Raw genomic sequence first — 15,997 nt, 5'->3', positions numbered from 1 at the left:
AAGTACTGTCTAGTTTGGGAGATAATATGTGCAAGAAGGGTGTTACTTTATTAAGTGATTTAGACAAAATGACCTCAGAGGTCCCAGCTGGATCAACACCCTGTGGTTCCATAGGATAAACCCACATAGATACACACAGGAAGAGGGATGTGGAAAATGATCAGTAGAAGCTGAGAGTAGTCCGAAAAGGCCACGAAGGAGTAAAATTTTTAACAACTATATTTGGAAGGAGGGAAGAAGATGAAGGATTGTCAGAAAGAAAGAAAGAAAAAGGGAGAGAGACAAGCAAACAAAAAGCACATGCAAAGAAAACATGTCAATTGCATGGAGAGGACAAAGTCTTCTGTGGGGAGGAGCCCAGGCTGTGATTGACAGAATAAGGTGCTGACATACAGGCTAGTTGTAGGAAATCTTTGAATCATCTGATAAATTTAATCTGTTAATAAGCCTAGTAACTAGAGAACCCTTATGTTTCTGATCGGTATACTCTTTCCAGAACTGAATTCTTTTGGATATAGTACCTTTCTAACAAGATGATGTTTGTAGTATCAGTCTTCGAAATTTTGTCTTCTCTAAATCAATCGTGCATCCTAGAAAAAAAAAAAAACTGGTTTAAGTTCTAAATCAAATTGTGATATTTAATAGTTCTAGGGCCTAGGGGCAGTGGGAGAGAGAGGATTTGTAGAGGAGGATTTATGGCTCATATCATTTCTCTATAATTCAATTACCAATAAAAGAAATGAATTGTAGGAAATGCAGAATGGGATAATTCTTTAGAGATGGAAAGTGGCTTAAAACCTCTGAAAGTCTGACTTAGGCCTCTGTTCTCTCTGGATGGTTAGAGATGTGAATTCTGCCAAAAGCCAGGAGCCACTGTGGGTTGCTGCCTTACATCCTGCACCAGCAACTATCACTTCATGTGTTCTCGCGCCAAGAACTGTGTCTTTCTGGATGATAAGAAAGTATATTGCCAACGACATCGGGATTTGATCAAAGGCGAGGTGAGAACTTCGTTACTTTTCGAATTCTATAGGAGTTCAGGGAAAACAGGCTGAGGACAGCAAGATGGTAAGCTTTGTGTTACCTTCCAACTGTGTGTTCCTAGAATCACCTTCTCTTGCAAATACAGAAGTCCTCCTGTGAAACAGCAGGGTGATTTTGAGATCTGCTCTGTACTTTGCCCTCTGAGAGAATCGGTATCACGCATATAATGTGTAAAGGGGCAGCCTATTAACAGCCGGATTTTCATTTTAGGTGGTTCCTGAGAATGGATTTGAAGTTTTTAGAAGAGTGTTTGTGGACTTTGAAGGAATCAGCTTGAGAAGGAAGTTTCTCAATGGCTTGGAACCAGAAAATATCCACATGATGATTGGTATGACATGTGCCTCCGTTGTTGGGGAAGGCTCCGTGTATCACTGGGGTACTTTCTGGTCTCTGGTTTAGAAGTGAGCCTTCTCATTATCTCCTCTAACTAGTTCTCCTTTCCTTGGTCAGGCTCCATGACAATTGACTGCTTAGGAATTCTGAATGATCTCTCTGACTGTGAAGATAAGCTTTTTCCTATCGGATATCAGTAAGTAGCACTGTAGAGAGAAGACCCCAACCCCCGCAGCTTGAGCACCCCGAACCACGAGCAGGTCGTTGAATGGAGAGCCATACTTGTTAGCTACTTTTTTTTTTTTTTAATTTTTTTTTTCAACGTTTATTTATTTTTGGGACAGAGAGAGACAGAGCATGAACGGGGGAGGGGCAGAGAGAGAGGGAGACACAGAATCGGAAACAGGCTCCAGGCTCCGAGCCATCAGCCCAGAGCCTGACGCGGGGCTCGAACTCACGGACCGCGAGATCGTGACCTGGCTGAAGTCGGACGCTTAACCGACTGTGCCACCCAGGCGCCCCACTTGTTAGCTACTTTTAACTGCTACTGCAAATTAACTCCGTTTTTTGCTACTTCTTGTAGATTGGGCCTAAAGTATCAGTTTATGTCTGCTAAATCCACGTATAGAAGGAAAGTACTATTGGCATACTTTCAGAATCATTTCCAAATAAAACCTAAATAGAAAACGTGAGGTCAGTCTCTTAAGAGTTCCATTTATCTGGATTCAGACGTCCAGATTGTTGTAGTGGATCAGACAAACCCCTCATGCCTCTGTCCTCAGTCCAAAAATATAAACCCCCCACAATAATAATCATATTCTCCGGTGAGAATTTATCATCTTTCCTATGTGAAGCAAATGTCTGAAACTTCTAGCAGGCTGACAGTATAAATTTAAAATTCCTTTTCTAGCTCTCCCATTTTGGAGTCTCATTTTGCTATATATACTCACAATTTATTCTGCATTCCAATTCTGGCGGCACAGTCTATACTCTGCATTTAGCCGGCAGCCCTTTGTATAAACCAGGCTCCATCAGCATCCCGCAGATTGGAAGCAGTTACATTTCCCTTGTCTTGTGGGGCTTTTCTCCCAAAGGAAACACTTCGGGCTTGCTCTTTCCTCACTTCGTACACCCGGCGGGGCAGTAATCCCTTCCCGCAGGTCAAGAACTATTTCTTGTAGCAGTTAGTATTTTTCTTTCTCTGCATTTTAGGATCTTATACTATTTTTGTCTCCTGCTTACACTACAATAAAAAAAGACGTTATGCTATTTTCTGAGAGACTAGGAAAAACCAAGAATTTCAAAAAGCTTGGAACAGCCTAGCCAGGGGGATCTATAATAAGAATCCATGAAGTGAAGCTGAATTCTGTCAACCCAGGAGGCCAGGGAACCGAGGATGAGGAGAGGTTTGGGCACGTGTTCGTCTCCGCCTCTGTACTCTCGCTGGTGGTGATTTTGATGGATCTGTTTGCCAGGTGTTCCAGGGTGTACTGGAGTACCACGGATGCTCGCAAGCGCTGTGTGTACACGTGCAAGATAGTGGAGTGCCGTCCTCCGGTTGTAGAGCCAGATATCAACAGCACTGTGGAGCACGATGAAAACAGGACCATCGCTCACAGTCCCACGTCTTTTGCAGGTGAGACTTTAATCGAGATGGGACTTGAGTTTGATTTTTGGGAGTACCGTGATTGAAGGCAGAAAAACGTCATCCCTCTGGGAGGTGTCATTTGTTTCTATTTTGATTTTTACCTTAATAGCTTACTTTTTATTGGTGTGTTTGTTTATTTTATTTTATTTTGTTTTGTTTTATTTTATTATTTTATTTTATTTTGTTTCTTTAAGATTTAATTTTTAAGTAACCTTACACACCCAACGTGGGGCTCAAACCCACAGTCCCGAGTTCAAGAGTGCATGCTCCTCCCGCGGAGCCAGGCAGGCGCCCCCATTTGATGGATATTTTAATTGGACTTTTTTTTAGTAACGAGTGTTTCTTTCCTACCACAGAAATTTCATCTAAAGAAAGTCAGAACACAGCTGAAATTATAAGTCCTCCTTCACCAGACCGACCTCATTCGCAAACCTCTGGTTCCTGTTTTTATCATGTCATCTCGAAGGTCCCTAGGATTCGAACACCTAGTTACTCTCCAACACAGAGATCCCCTGGCTGTCGGCCATTGCCTTCTGCAGGTAAAGGACCTACCTCGTTGACAAACTTGACCCAAAAAGGTTAGCTCAAAGATTAGCCTGTGGTTCTTGCAGGCAACTTTATCTCAGTGACTTTGGCTCGTTGAAAATCTTGATCGTTGCGGTTTTCAGTGAAAAGTCATTGCCGAGTCATTGAAAGCAGTGGCTACCGCACGTTTGTCCCTCTCTGTAATAGACTATTATTTTCTCTCTCTTGTTCAGGGAGTCCTACCCCAACCACTCATGAAATAGTCACAGTGGGTGACCCTTTACTCTCCTCTGGACTCCGAAGCATTGGCTCCAGGCGACACAGCACTTCTTCCCTGTCACCCCAGCGGTCTAAACTCCGGATAATGTCTCCAGTGAGAACTGGGAGTACTTACTCCAGGAATAGTGTTCCCTCAGTCTCCGCCATCGGGACTGCCACAGATCTTGAGTCAAGTGCCAAAGCAGTTGATCACATCTTAGGACCGCTGAACTCAAACAGTAACTTAGGGCAAAACACTCCCACCTCTTCAAATTTGCAAAGGACAGTGGTTACTATGGGCACTAAAACCAGTCACTTGGACGGATCTTCATCTTCAGAAATGAAGCACTCCAGTGCTTCCGACTTGGCATCCAAGAGCTCCTCTTTGAAGGGAGAGAAGGCCAAAGTGCCAGGTTCCAAGAGTTCAGAGGGATCTGCACATGCTGTGGCTTATCCTGGCATTCCCAAGCTGGCCCCGCAGCTTCATAACACAGCATCTGGAGAATTAAATGCTAGCAAGATCGGCACTTTTGCTGAACTCTCTTCGGTGCCGTTTTCTTCTAAAGAGGCCCTCTCCTTCCCCCCACTCCATCTGAGAGGGCAAAGGAACGATCGAGACCAACACGCAGACTCGAACCAATCAGTAAACCCCTCTCCCGAGGAAGATGCGGAAGTCAAAACCTTGAAGCTATCTGGAGTGAGCAACAGGTCATCCATTGTCAATGAACATGTGGGATCTAGTTCCAGGGACAGGAGACAGAAAGGGAAAAAGTCTTGTAAAGAAACTTTCAAAGAAAAACATTCCAGTAAGTCTTTTTTGGAACCTGGTCAGGTGACCACCGGTGAGGAAGGAAACCTAAAGCCGGAGTTTGTTGATGAAGTTTTGACTCCAGAATTTATGGGGCAACGACCATGTAATAATGTTTCTTCTGATAAGATTGGAGACAAAGTCCTGTCTATTCCAGGAGTCCCCAAAGCTCCATCCTTGCAAGTAGAAGGATCTGCCAAGGAATTACAGACACCCCGGAAACGCACGGTCAAAGTGACACTGACGCCTCTCAAAATGGAAAGTGAGGCCCAGTCCAAGAATACCCTGAAAGAAAGTAGTCCCGTTTCCCCTCTGCAAATAGAGTCAGCGTCTCCAACAGAACCAGTTTCAGCCTCTGAAAGTCCAGGAGATGGTCCAGTGGCCCAGCCAAGCCCCAATAATACCTCATCCCAGGATTCTCAAAGTAACAATTATCAGAATCTTCCGGTTCAGGACAGAAACCTGATGCTTCCAGATGGTCCCAAACCTCAGGAGGATGGCTCTTTCAAGCGGAGATACCCCCGTCGCAGTGCCCGGGCACGCTCTAACATGTTCTTCGGGCTCACCCCACTCTATGGGGTAAGATCCTACGGTGAAGAAGACATTCCATTCTACAGCAGCTCAACTGGGAAGAAACGAGGCAAGAGATCAGCTGAGGGACAGGTGGATGGGGCCGATGACCTAAGCACTTCTGATGAAGATGACTTATATTATTACAATTTCACTAGGACAGTGATTTCTTCAGGCGGAGAGGAACGGCTGGCATCCCATAATCTATTTCGGGAGGAAGAACAGTGTGACCTCCCGAAGATTTCTCAGCTGGATGGTGTCGATGACGGCACAGAGAGCGATACGAGCGTCACAGCCACAGCGAGGAAGAGCAGCCAGATTCCAAAGAGAAACGGCAAAGAAAACGGAACGGAAAACTTAAAGATGGAGCGGCCTGAAGACGCCGGCGAGAAAGAGCACGTCATTAAGAGTTCCGTGGGCCACAAAAATGAGCCAAAGATGGATAACTGCCACTCTGTGAGCAGAGTTAAAACACAGGGGCAGGATTCCTTGGAGGCTCAGCTCAGCTCATTGGAGTCAAGCCGCAGAGTCCACACGAGCACCCCGTCGGACAAGAACCTACTAGACACCTACAACACCGAGCTCCTGAAATCGGACTCGGATAACAACAACAGCGACGACTGTGGGAACATCCTGCCCTCGGACATCATGGACTTCGTCCTAAAGAATACCCCATCCATGCAGGCTTTGGGCGAGAGCCCAGAGTCCTCTTCATCGGAACTCCTAAATCTCGGTGAAGGCTTGGGTCTCGACAGTAACCGGGAAAAGGACATGGGTCTTTTCGAAGTGTTTTCTCAGCAGCTGCCCACGACAGAACCTGTGGACAGTAGCGTCTCCTCCTCTATCTCAGCAGAGGAGCAGTTCGAGCTGCCCCTGGAGCTGCCGTCTGATCTGTCCGTCCTGACCACCCGGAGTCCCACGGTCCCCAGCCAGAATGCCAGCAGACTGGCTGTGATCTCTGACTCAGGAGAGAAGAGGGTGACCATCACAGAGAAGTCTGTGGCCTCCTCTGAAGGGGACTCGGCACTGCTGAGTCCCGGAGTAGATCCGACGCCCGAAGGCCACATGACTCCCGATCATTTTATCCAAGGACACATGGACGCGGACCACATCTCCAGCCCTCCTTGTGGTTCAGTGGAGCAGGGTCATGGCAACAATCAGGATTTAACTAGAAACAGTAGCACCCCCGGCCTTCAGGTACCTGTTTCCCCTACTGTTCCTATCCAGAACCAGAAATATGTGCCCAACTCTACCGAGAGTCCTGGCCCATCTCAGATTTCTAATGCAGCTGTCCAGACCACTCCACCCCACCTGAAACCAGCCACTGAGAAACTCATTGTTGTTAACCAGAACATGCAGCCACTTTATGTTCTCCAAACTCTTCCAAATGGAGTGACCCAAAAAATCCAATTGACCTCTTCTGTTAGTTCTACACCCAATGTGATGGAGACAAATACTTCAGTATTGGGGCCCATGGGAAGTGGTCTCACCCTAGCCACGGGACTAAATCCAAGCTTGCCAACTTCTCCATCTCTCTTCCCTCCTGCTAGCAAAGGATTGCTCCCCATGTCTCATCGCCAGCACTTACATTCCTTCCCCGCAGCTACTCAAAGTAGTTTCCCACCCAACATCAACAGCCCTCCTTCAGGCCTACTTATTGGGGTTCAGCCTCCTCCAGATCCCCAACTTTTGGTTTCAGAAGCCAGCCAGAGGACAGACCTCAGTACCACAGTAGCCACTCCATCCTCTGGACTCAAGAAAAGACCCATATCTCGTCTGCAGACCCGAAAGAATAAAAAACTCGCTCCCTCTAGCAACCCTTCAAACATTGCCCCTTCCGATGTGGTTTCTAACATGACACTGATTAACTTCACACCCTCCCAGCTGCCAAATCATCCCAATCTGCTAGATTTGGGCTCACTTAACACTTCATCTCACCGAACTGTCCCCAACATCATAAAAAGGTCTAAATCTGGCATCATGTATTTTGAACAGGCTCCGCTGTTACCGCAGAGTGTGGGAGGCACTGCCGCGGCGGCGGCGGGCGCATCAACAATAAGCCAGGACACTGGCCACCTCACCGCGGGGCCTGTGTCTGGCTTGGCATCCGGTTCGTCCGTCTTGAACGTTGTATCCATGCAAACCGCAACAACCCCTACAAGTAGTGCATCAGTTCCGGGACATGTCGCGTTAACCAACCCCAGGCTGCTCGGTACCCCGGATATTGGCTCAATAAGCAACCTTTTAATCAAAGCCAGTCAGCAGAGCCTGGGGATGCAGGACCAGCCTGTGGCTTTACCACCAAGTTCAGGAATGTTTCCGCAACTGGGGACATCCCAGGCTCCTCCTGCCGCGATGACAGCGGCATCTAGCATCTGCGTGCTCCCCTCTGCTCAGACCGCGGGCATAACGGCCGCGTCGCCTCCGGGGGAAGCAGAAGAACACTATCAGCTTCAGCACGTGAACCAGCTCCTTGCCAGCAAAACTGGGATTCTCCCTTCCCAGCGTGATCTTGATTCTGCTCCAGGGACCCAGGGAGCCAGCTTTCCCCAGACAGTAGATGCCCCCAACAGCGTGGGGCTGGAGCAGAACAAGGCTTTATCCTCAGCTATGCAAGCCAGCTCAGCCTCTCCTGGGGGCTCTCCGTCCTCTGGGCAGCAGTCAGCAAGCCCCTCCGTGCCGGGTCCCACCAAACCCAAACCAAAAATCAAACGGATTCAGCTGCCTTTGGACAAAGGGAATGGCAAGAAGCACAAAGTTTCCCATTCGCGGACCAGTTCTTCTGAAGCACACATTCCAGACCAGGAAGCCAGCGCGACATCCCTGACCTCAGTCACAGGGTGAGAGATGCCAGTATCCGCTCTGCTGGGTGGGCGGGATCTTTTGCTCGGGACTAGAGGCTGGGGCAGTGGCAGTCTTCTGGGAGGGACGTGTTGCATTGTTCGGGGGTGTTCCGGCTTGTGACTTTGATTTTTTTTTTTTTTTTCCCCCTCACAGCAGTGATTTCTAGAGCAAAATTTAGTTCCGTCCGTGGGCAGTTTGTCTCTGGGATAGAACCACATCTCTAATTACTCTTTGATTTAAAACAGTGCTGCTGTTTGCTCTTGGCGTTTGGTTTTCTGGGGGACGGGGCGGGGGGGGGCTGGTGTTTGTGTTTTTGTTTTTGTTTTGCTGAGGCTTAGGATACTGAAGGACGATTATTCCCGTCCAGAGGGCAAAGCCACCTGTTGTAGATCCTCATGAAGTCCCTTTTGAGAACACTAGCATGGGGTGTAACGCATGTAAAGTACACAAGTGAAGTTTTACATATGTGTGCACCCGCGTAGCCACCATGAAGATCAAGATCTAAAACATTCCTAGAGTTCCAGAAGCCTCCTTGTGCCTTCTCTTGGTCAGTACGCCCTCAAGATAACCACTGTCTAACCTGTGTCACCACAGATTAGTTTTCTCAGCTCGTGAATGTTATCAGATCCATTGTGGTAGAGGCATTTCTTTAGACTGAGCTGTGCATTTGGCACATGTTTCCTGGTGGTTTTTCTTGAAAAGATACAAATGGTTCCGTTCCAGGACTCCAGGAGCAGAGGCTGAGCAGAAGGGGACTGCTGATGTGGAACAGTCGTCCCAAAAGGAGTGTGGGCAGACCACAGGGTAAATATGCAGATCATTTCTCTAAGGTTAAGCCCTCAGTTCTGTCCACCTCATTTAAAAAAAATAGTTCTTCCTGATTTGTATTATTTTTGTTGCCAAAGCTTTTTTTTTTTTAAGTTTGTTTGTTTATCTATTTATCTATTGGGGTGGGGGAGGGGCAGAGAGAGAGGGAGAGAGAATCCCAAGCAGGCTCCATGCTGTCAACACGGAGCCCAACGTGGGGCTCGATCCCACAAACAACGTGATCGTGACCTGAGCCGAAATCAAGAGTGGGACGCTTAACCCAACGGAGCCACCCAGGCGCCCCTTTTTTACATAAAATGAATAATGCTATACATATTGTTCTGTACTTGGTTTTGTTTTGTTTTGTTATTTATTTAAACAGTCCCTTATCGGAGTCCCTGGGTGTTTCAGTGGGTTAAGCGTCCGACTCTGGATTTCGGCTCAAGTCATGATCTCATGGTCATGAGATTGAACCCCGAGTTGGGCTCTGCTCTGACAGTGAAGAGCCTGGGCATTCGCTGTCTCCCTCTCTCTCTGCCCCACCCCTGCTTGCACTTTCTCTCTCTCAAAATAAATGAATTAATTTAAAAAAATAAAAAAGATAAACCGCCCCTTATTGATATGCATTTGGGTTGTTTCCAAATGTTATTTAATTTAAGAAAAGGGAAACTGGTGGTGGTTTTCTGGCTCAGGCAGCTTGCTTTTATTTTTGGTTAAATCAGTTAACTTCAGTGATTCCAGAACTGCTTTTTTTCTTATACTGAGGGTATGAGAAAAATTTCAAGGATATAATGTACAAACTGCAAAAGCAGAAATTCAATGTCAATATTTGGGAAAGAATCTCATAAGAGATAGTTTTATGTTATGTACCTTATAGTAGTGTGATGGTGTTTATTCAACAGGTAATACACAAATCATCCTGTGGTTCATTTCTAGTAGTTGTTTCATATAGCCCATACAACAGTATGGCAGACTGTGGACAGTTTTTATCTTTGAATTAAAGAGCTAGCTGATGTTACATCTCACATTTGGTTTTCCTTTCATTTAGGCAAGTTCTTCCTGAGATTCAGACAACACAAAATTCAGCAAATGAACAAGAAAGTACAGGTACGTGGGTAGGTAACAGGTTAGAATTAGAATTCCAAAGCCAAACGTACTATAAAAATTGCCTACGTTATCTACTAGCTTTCTAAATTAAAAAATCTTAAGCTCCAAAGAAGTTAAGTGATTGGCCAGAGGTGTAGACTAAACCTCAGAGCGTCTGTCTCCTGGTCCAGTGCCCTTCTACTACATATTCTATGATCAGCTGTCAAGTAGTCTTCTGTTCCACTTGCTCTACAGCAGTGTGATTTTACTAGCTAGCGATTACCTGACTTTATCCCTCAGTGGTCACCGAAGAAAGCCGTATATCTGGTCACAACCCCAGATGCATCTCCATAGCACTTTCCATCATCTGTGCTAATGAATTGGGTCAGTAAAGAACCGGTCACTTCAAGATTAGTAAGATCTGGGTATAAAGCTTTGCCCGTTTTCATCGAGGGAACTTCTCAAAAGAGAGGCAGCTAGAGAAAATGCTCAAGTGTAACATGTGGGATGTGATCCCATTCTGCTGATTGGCTGATTTCTCAGGAGAACTGATACACCTCCTTCTGCAAGAAGGCGGGGGTGTGGGGGGGTTGGTGGCAGGCTTTGGAGCCATATGGGTTGAAATCTCATCTTATATGAACTTGGGCTACTTACTCTCTGCCTCGGGTTTCTTGCCTTTGAAGCGTACATTATAATAACACTTCCCTCACTGGATTGCTGTGAGGTTTCTCTGAGTTAATACACAGGAAGTTCCTAGAAGAATGCCTCGATGCCTAGTGCTTCATTCATATCCATCATTATTAGTTTTTAGCTTTGACCCTACTGGGGGCAGTTGCTTATTGAAAAACTATCAAATTGTCATACCAGGAAGTCATACCACAGAGAGAGCATGACTTCAGGTAAAAAAAAAAAAAAAAAAAATCCGTTTCTGTCACTCTCCAGCTATGACCCACAGCTTTGAGCCTCAGATTTTGTTATCTGTAAATGGGAGTGATCCTACCAACCATGGAATGTTGTTAGGCTTGGAGATAACGTATCAGTGCTCAGTAAGTGTTTGTTTGCTAATGCAACCACTTTGGCCCCTATCTGTTTTCTCCCTGTAGAACCTAAAACAGTGGAAGAAGAAGAAAGCAATTTCAGCTCTCCACTGATGCTTTGGCTCCAGCAAGAACAGAAAAGAAAGGAAAGCATTGCTGAGAAAAAGCCCAAGAAAGGACTTGTTTTTGAAATCTCAAGTGATGATGGCTTTCAGATCTGTGCGGAAAGTATCGAAGGTGAGTGGATTAAATGAGGTCAGGGGGCACCTGGCTGGCTGCTTTGTGGAGCATGTGACTCTTGATCTCAGGGTTGTGAGCTCGAATCCCACGTTGGGTGTAGAGATTACTTTAAAAAATAAAAATAGAGAAACAGGTTGTCTCGCTAGCTCAGGCCCTGACTCAGCCAGATCTGCCCTTACGTACATTAATTAGTACCATTGATGTGGGTAGTTTTGTGCGAGGTGTAATGGAAGATACTCGAAGGCATTATATACATCTAACTTGTCCTTAAGTTCCTGGAGAGATATAATCCATAACTTAGCTGAGCACATGAGACCTCTTCTCTCTCCAGCCTTGTCTTCTGTGATTTCTTTGTGTACCTTAACTGCCATTCTGTCTCACCCCTGTGCCTTCTCCGTTTCTTCCCTCTGCCTGGAATGTTCTTTCTACCCTGGTATACCTGGTGAACTCTAGCTTGTCCTTCAGGGTTCTGCTTGGAAAGTCTTCCCTGACCTTCTGAGGCAGATAAGCACTCCCACTCCTTCCTTTCTGCTCCTTTTGGAATCTTAAATGCTTCTCGGTATAGCTTCAACTTTGTTTTGTAAATGTCTGTTTGCTTTTACAGTTTACTCAACAGGGAACTTCCTAGAAGGGCTGGCATTTTATTTTCTTGTTCGTTAGCTGTTGAAGAACTAGTGAACTTTCTCTAGGCAAGAAGTACTAGAGGAGTTGGAAGGAAAGAGCGATCCCTGTGGGTCAGTTAGGGTTATTGAACCCAGGAAAAATGGTGGAATAGAAGATCCCATTAAAAGAGGTAATAGGATTTGAGTTAGGAAAAGACAAATGGGAAAGGCTTTCTAAAAAGAGACACACGCACAGTTAGACAGGATTGCATGTGGTGGGTTTAGAGCATCCTCACGTGGGAGAGGACCTCGAAATCCTTATCGGGTAGTAGTGAGATAGAAAACTGCGAAGGTTAATTGGGCACAAGTTTTGGAGGGCGTTCAGTGCCAAACCATGAGGCCTTTGGAAATCTGGAAAAGTGAAATAAAAGCAGAATTTCAAGAAGCGTAAGGTCAACTCAGTTAGAGACATGGACGTGGCAGGAGGTCGCCGATGAGAGCATAGCTACAGTAGAGATGTCCGGTAATAAAGCCCGTTCCCAGCAGGCAGAGAGAGGAAAGAAGGATGGACATACTTCATGACTGCTTGGATACGGAGAGCAGAGAGAGAAGGTGACTGAAGATTCAGGCCTGGGTCACTAAAAATAAAAAATAAATAAATAAATACAAAGATACGTAAGGAGAACAAAAAAGCTACGTTGAGTGTGTGAGTGCCACATACAACACATTGAGCGTGATGTGCTGGTGACAAGTCCAACAGACAGTAGGAGATCATAGAATCTTAAGTTGGAGCTGGAAGGGACTGAAAAGGTTTTCTCGTCATACCTCGTAGTTTTGAGGAACAGAGGTAAAGATCTCCCCAGAGTCTGGGTTAAATCATTAACGCTAATACTGTTTTGTTCAGGGGCATTGGGAATAGAAGTAACACCATACATTCAGGTTTGGGACCCGGACTACCATCAAGGGATGTGAACGCTTTGGGGATTCAGGGGTCATTTACAGAAGGTGTGAACCTCCTTTCTAACAGGAGGAAGCACTGCTGGGTAGTGCCCCTGCCCAGCCTCTTAGCACGGAAAACATTAAAACTAAGAAAACAAAAAAACCATTTTAGAAGGGTGTTTTCACCCTGTAGGGATTCTAAGCTCAACGTTTGTGCATGCCATTGGTGTTGGAAGTAGTTGACCAAATATTTCATTTCTGCACAGATGCCTGGAAGTCACTGACAGATAAAGTCCAGGAAGCTCGATCAAATGCCCGCCTAAAGCAGCTCTCATTTGCAGGTAACGGCCGCAGTGGTCATTTTATTCTGAATACTCTGTCTCAGAGTATTCTGGTAGCTTGTTGGTCTAAAACTGTAGAGTTGATTCTACAAAAATGTCAAACTTTTAAAAAAAGAAAATGGAATTCTTATAGTATACAGCACACCCATTTAAAGCATACAGCTCACGGCACCTGGGTGGCTCAGTCGGTTAAGCATCCGACGTCAGCTCAGGTCATGATCTTGTGATTTGTGAGTTTGGGCCCCTCATCAGGCTCTGTGCTGACATCTCAGAGCCTGGATCCTGCTTCGGATTCTGTGTCCCCGTCTCTCTCTGCCCCTCCCCCGCTCACACTTTGTCTCTCTCTCTCCCAAAAATAAACATTAAAAAATAATAATAATAGAGCATACGGTTCAATGGCTTTTAGTGTATTCACAGAGTTGTGCAACCATCACTACGGTGTAATTCCAGAATGTTTTCATCATCCCTTCAAGAAACTCCATACTCATTAGCAGTCACTCCTCAGCTCCAACACCCACCACCATTGATCTACTTTCTGTCTCTAGGTATTTGTATGGAATCATACAATTATATGGCCTTTTATGACTGGATTCTTTGATTTATTTATTTAATGTTTATTTACTTTTGAGAGAGAGACAGAGTGCAAGCAGGGGAGGGGCAGAGAGAGGAGACACAGAACCCAAAGCAGGCTCCAGGCTCCGAGCTGTCAGCACTGAGACCGATGCAGGGCTTGAACTCAGAAACCATGAGATCGTGATCTGAGTCGAAATCGGACGCTCGACCAACTGAGCCACCCAGACGCCTCTGGATTCTTTGATTTAACATAGTGCTTTCAAGCTTTCTCTCTGCTGTAATGTTGCATCAGTACTTTATTGTATTCTTTTTCTTTTTTTTATGCTTATTTTTGAGAGACCACGCACGTGTACACAAGTGAGCGGGGGAGGGGCAGAGAGAGAGAGGGACAGAGGATCTGAAGCACGCTCCACGCTGGCAACAAGCCCAATACAGGGCTTGAACTCAGGAACCACAAGATGGTGACCTGAGCCAAAGTTGGATGCTTAACCGACCGAGCCACCCAGGAGCTCCATTGTTTTCTTTTTTTTTTTTTTTTAAACAGATGAATTTTTTTATTGAGGTAAAATTCACATAACATAAATTTATCAACTTAACCTTATTTTTTTCCAGAGTAACCCATTTTTAAGTGTACAATTCACTGGTGTTAAATGTATTCACGTTGTGTAACCATCCATCCATCCCATAACTTTTCTTCTTGTGAAACTGAAACTCCCCTTTCCCCATTGTCTCCCGCCCCCGGCAACCACCATTCTCCTTTCTGTCTGTATGGGTTTTGATTATTTTCAGTACCACTTGTAAATGGAATTATACGATAAGTGGACTGGCTCATCTCACTTAGCACTATGCCCTCAAGATTCATCCATGCTGTAGCAGAGTGCAAAGTTTCCTTCCTTTTTAAGGCTGAATAATATTTCACTGTATTTATACGTCACCGTTTGCTGATTGCCTCGCCCATCCACGGATACTTGTTGCTTCCACATTTTAGCCATTGTGAATCATTCTGCTGTGAATGTGGGTGTATAGATATCTATTCAAGACCCTACTGTCCCGGGCCCCTGCGGGGCTCAGTCAGTTAAGCGTCCAACTCTTGGTTTTGGCTCAGGTCATGATCCCAGGGTCATGGGATTGAGCCCTGCATCAGGCTCCCCTCTGGTTGTGGAGTCTGCTCAAGATTCTCTCTCTCTCCTCTCTCTGCCCCTCTCCCCTGCTCTCAAAAAAATCAATAAATAAATGAAATAGTTCCTATTAAAAAAAAAAAAAGACCTTGCTTTCCATTTCCGGGAGGCATATACCCAGAAGTTGAATTGCTGGATCATTGCTTTTTGTTTTTTTTTAATGGTAATTCCATTTTTAATTTTTTAAGGAACCACCATACTAGTTTCCCCAGTGGCTGCACCATTTTACATGCCCACCAGCAGTGCCCGAGGGTTCCAATTTCTTCACCTCCTCTTTTTTTTGATAGAAGCCAGCTAAAGCGATGTGAAATGGTATCTCATTATAGTTTCGATTTACATTTCCCTAATGATTCGTGATGTTGAGCATCTTTACATGGGCTTATTGGCTATTTGTAGGTCTTCTTTGGAAAAAATGAAGGCTTCTGTTTAAGGCCTTTGCTTGTTTCTTAATCAGGCTTTGTTGTTGTTGTTGTTTTTAATGTTTATTTATTTTTGAGAGAGAGAGGGAGACGGACAGAGTGTGAGAGGGAGAGAGGCAGAGAGAGAGGGAGACACAGAATTTGAAGTAGGCTCCAGGCTCTGAGCTGTCAGCACAGAGCTCGAACTCACGAACTGCATGATCATGACCCGAGCTAAAGTCAGACTCCCAACCGACTGAGCCACCCAGGTGCCCCTGTTGTTATTATTGTTGTTATGGTTGAGTTTTAAAAGTTGTCTCTACATTCTAGATATTAATCAGACAGATGATTTATAATATACATATCTACGTATAGAGATAGAGATAGATTAGATATAGATATATTTGTGAGGGAGATATTTGGGGGCAAATATGTCTCTACAGTGTAGATATTAATGAGAGGGATAATTTACTATATATATATTTAGATTTGTGAGGGAGATATTTGGGGGGCAAGAAAATATGATTTGTTGGTCCCGTGCCCAACTGCGGTGGTCATTGGGTGAACTGTAGTTAAATTTGTACTTTGCCTCTCCCAGTAGTCATTTTGAACTGATTACTTATAATATGTATAAAATCCTACTCCTGGAGTAAGCCAGCATTCTGAACTTTGTTCGCAGCCTCAAACTGAGTAGCCAGCCCTTTGTTCTGGCCAAAAGGACAGAATTTCCTTTGATTTATCCATGTCGTTTACTGCCACATGGAAT

At 45.2% G+C, this 15,997-nt stretch overlaps 1 protein-coding gene across 9 annotated transcripts in view; it reads left to right on the top strand.

The window, feature by feature from the left end:
- Positions 1-15,997, top strand: part of KMT2A (lysine methyltransferase 2A) — an 84,824-nt gene that overhangs the window by 54,004 nt on the left and 14,823 nt on the right. For all 9 annotated transcript variants that reach the window (XM_086678977.1, XM_086678976.1, XM_086678984.1 and 6 more), the window contains 10 exons: positions 843-1,001; positions 1,255-1,372; positions 1,495-1,573; positions 2,853-3,013; positions 3,382-3,564; positions 3,784-8,026; positions 8,754-8,834; positions 9,886-9,944; positions 11,027-11,197; positions 13,008-13,082. In XM_086678977.1, coding sequence (XP_086535103.1) covers positions 843-1,001; positions 1,255-1,372; positions 1,495-1,573; positions 2,853-3,013; positions 3,382-3,564; positions 3,784-8,026; positions 8,754-8,834; positions 9,886-9,944; positions 11,027-11,197; positions 13,008-13,082 — 5,329 coding nt within the window. The remainder of the gene's footprint in view (positions 1-842; positions 1,002-1,254; positions 1,373-1,494; positions 1,574-2,852; positions 3,014-3,381; positions 3,565-3,783; positions 8,027-8,753; positions 8,835-9,885; positions 9,945-11,026; positions 11,198-13,007; positions 13,083-15,997) is intronic.

Source organism: Puma concolor, chromosome D1 (genome assembly GCF_028749965.1).
Source record: "Puma concolor isolate L17-30 chromosome D1, mPumCon1.1.hap2, whole genome shotgun sequence".
Taxonomy (NCBI): Eukaryota; Metazoa; Chordata; class Mammalia; order Carnivora; family Felidae; genus Puma; species Puma concolor.
Note: the sequence above shows the minus strand (reverse complement) of the source record. Positions and strands in the feature narration are given on the sequence as shown.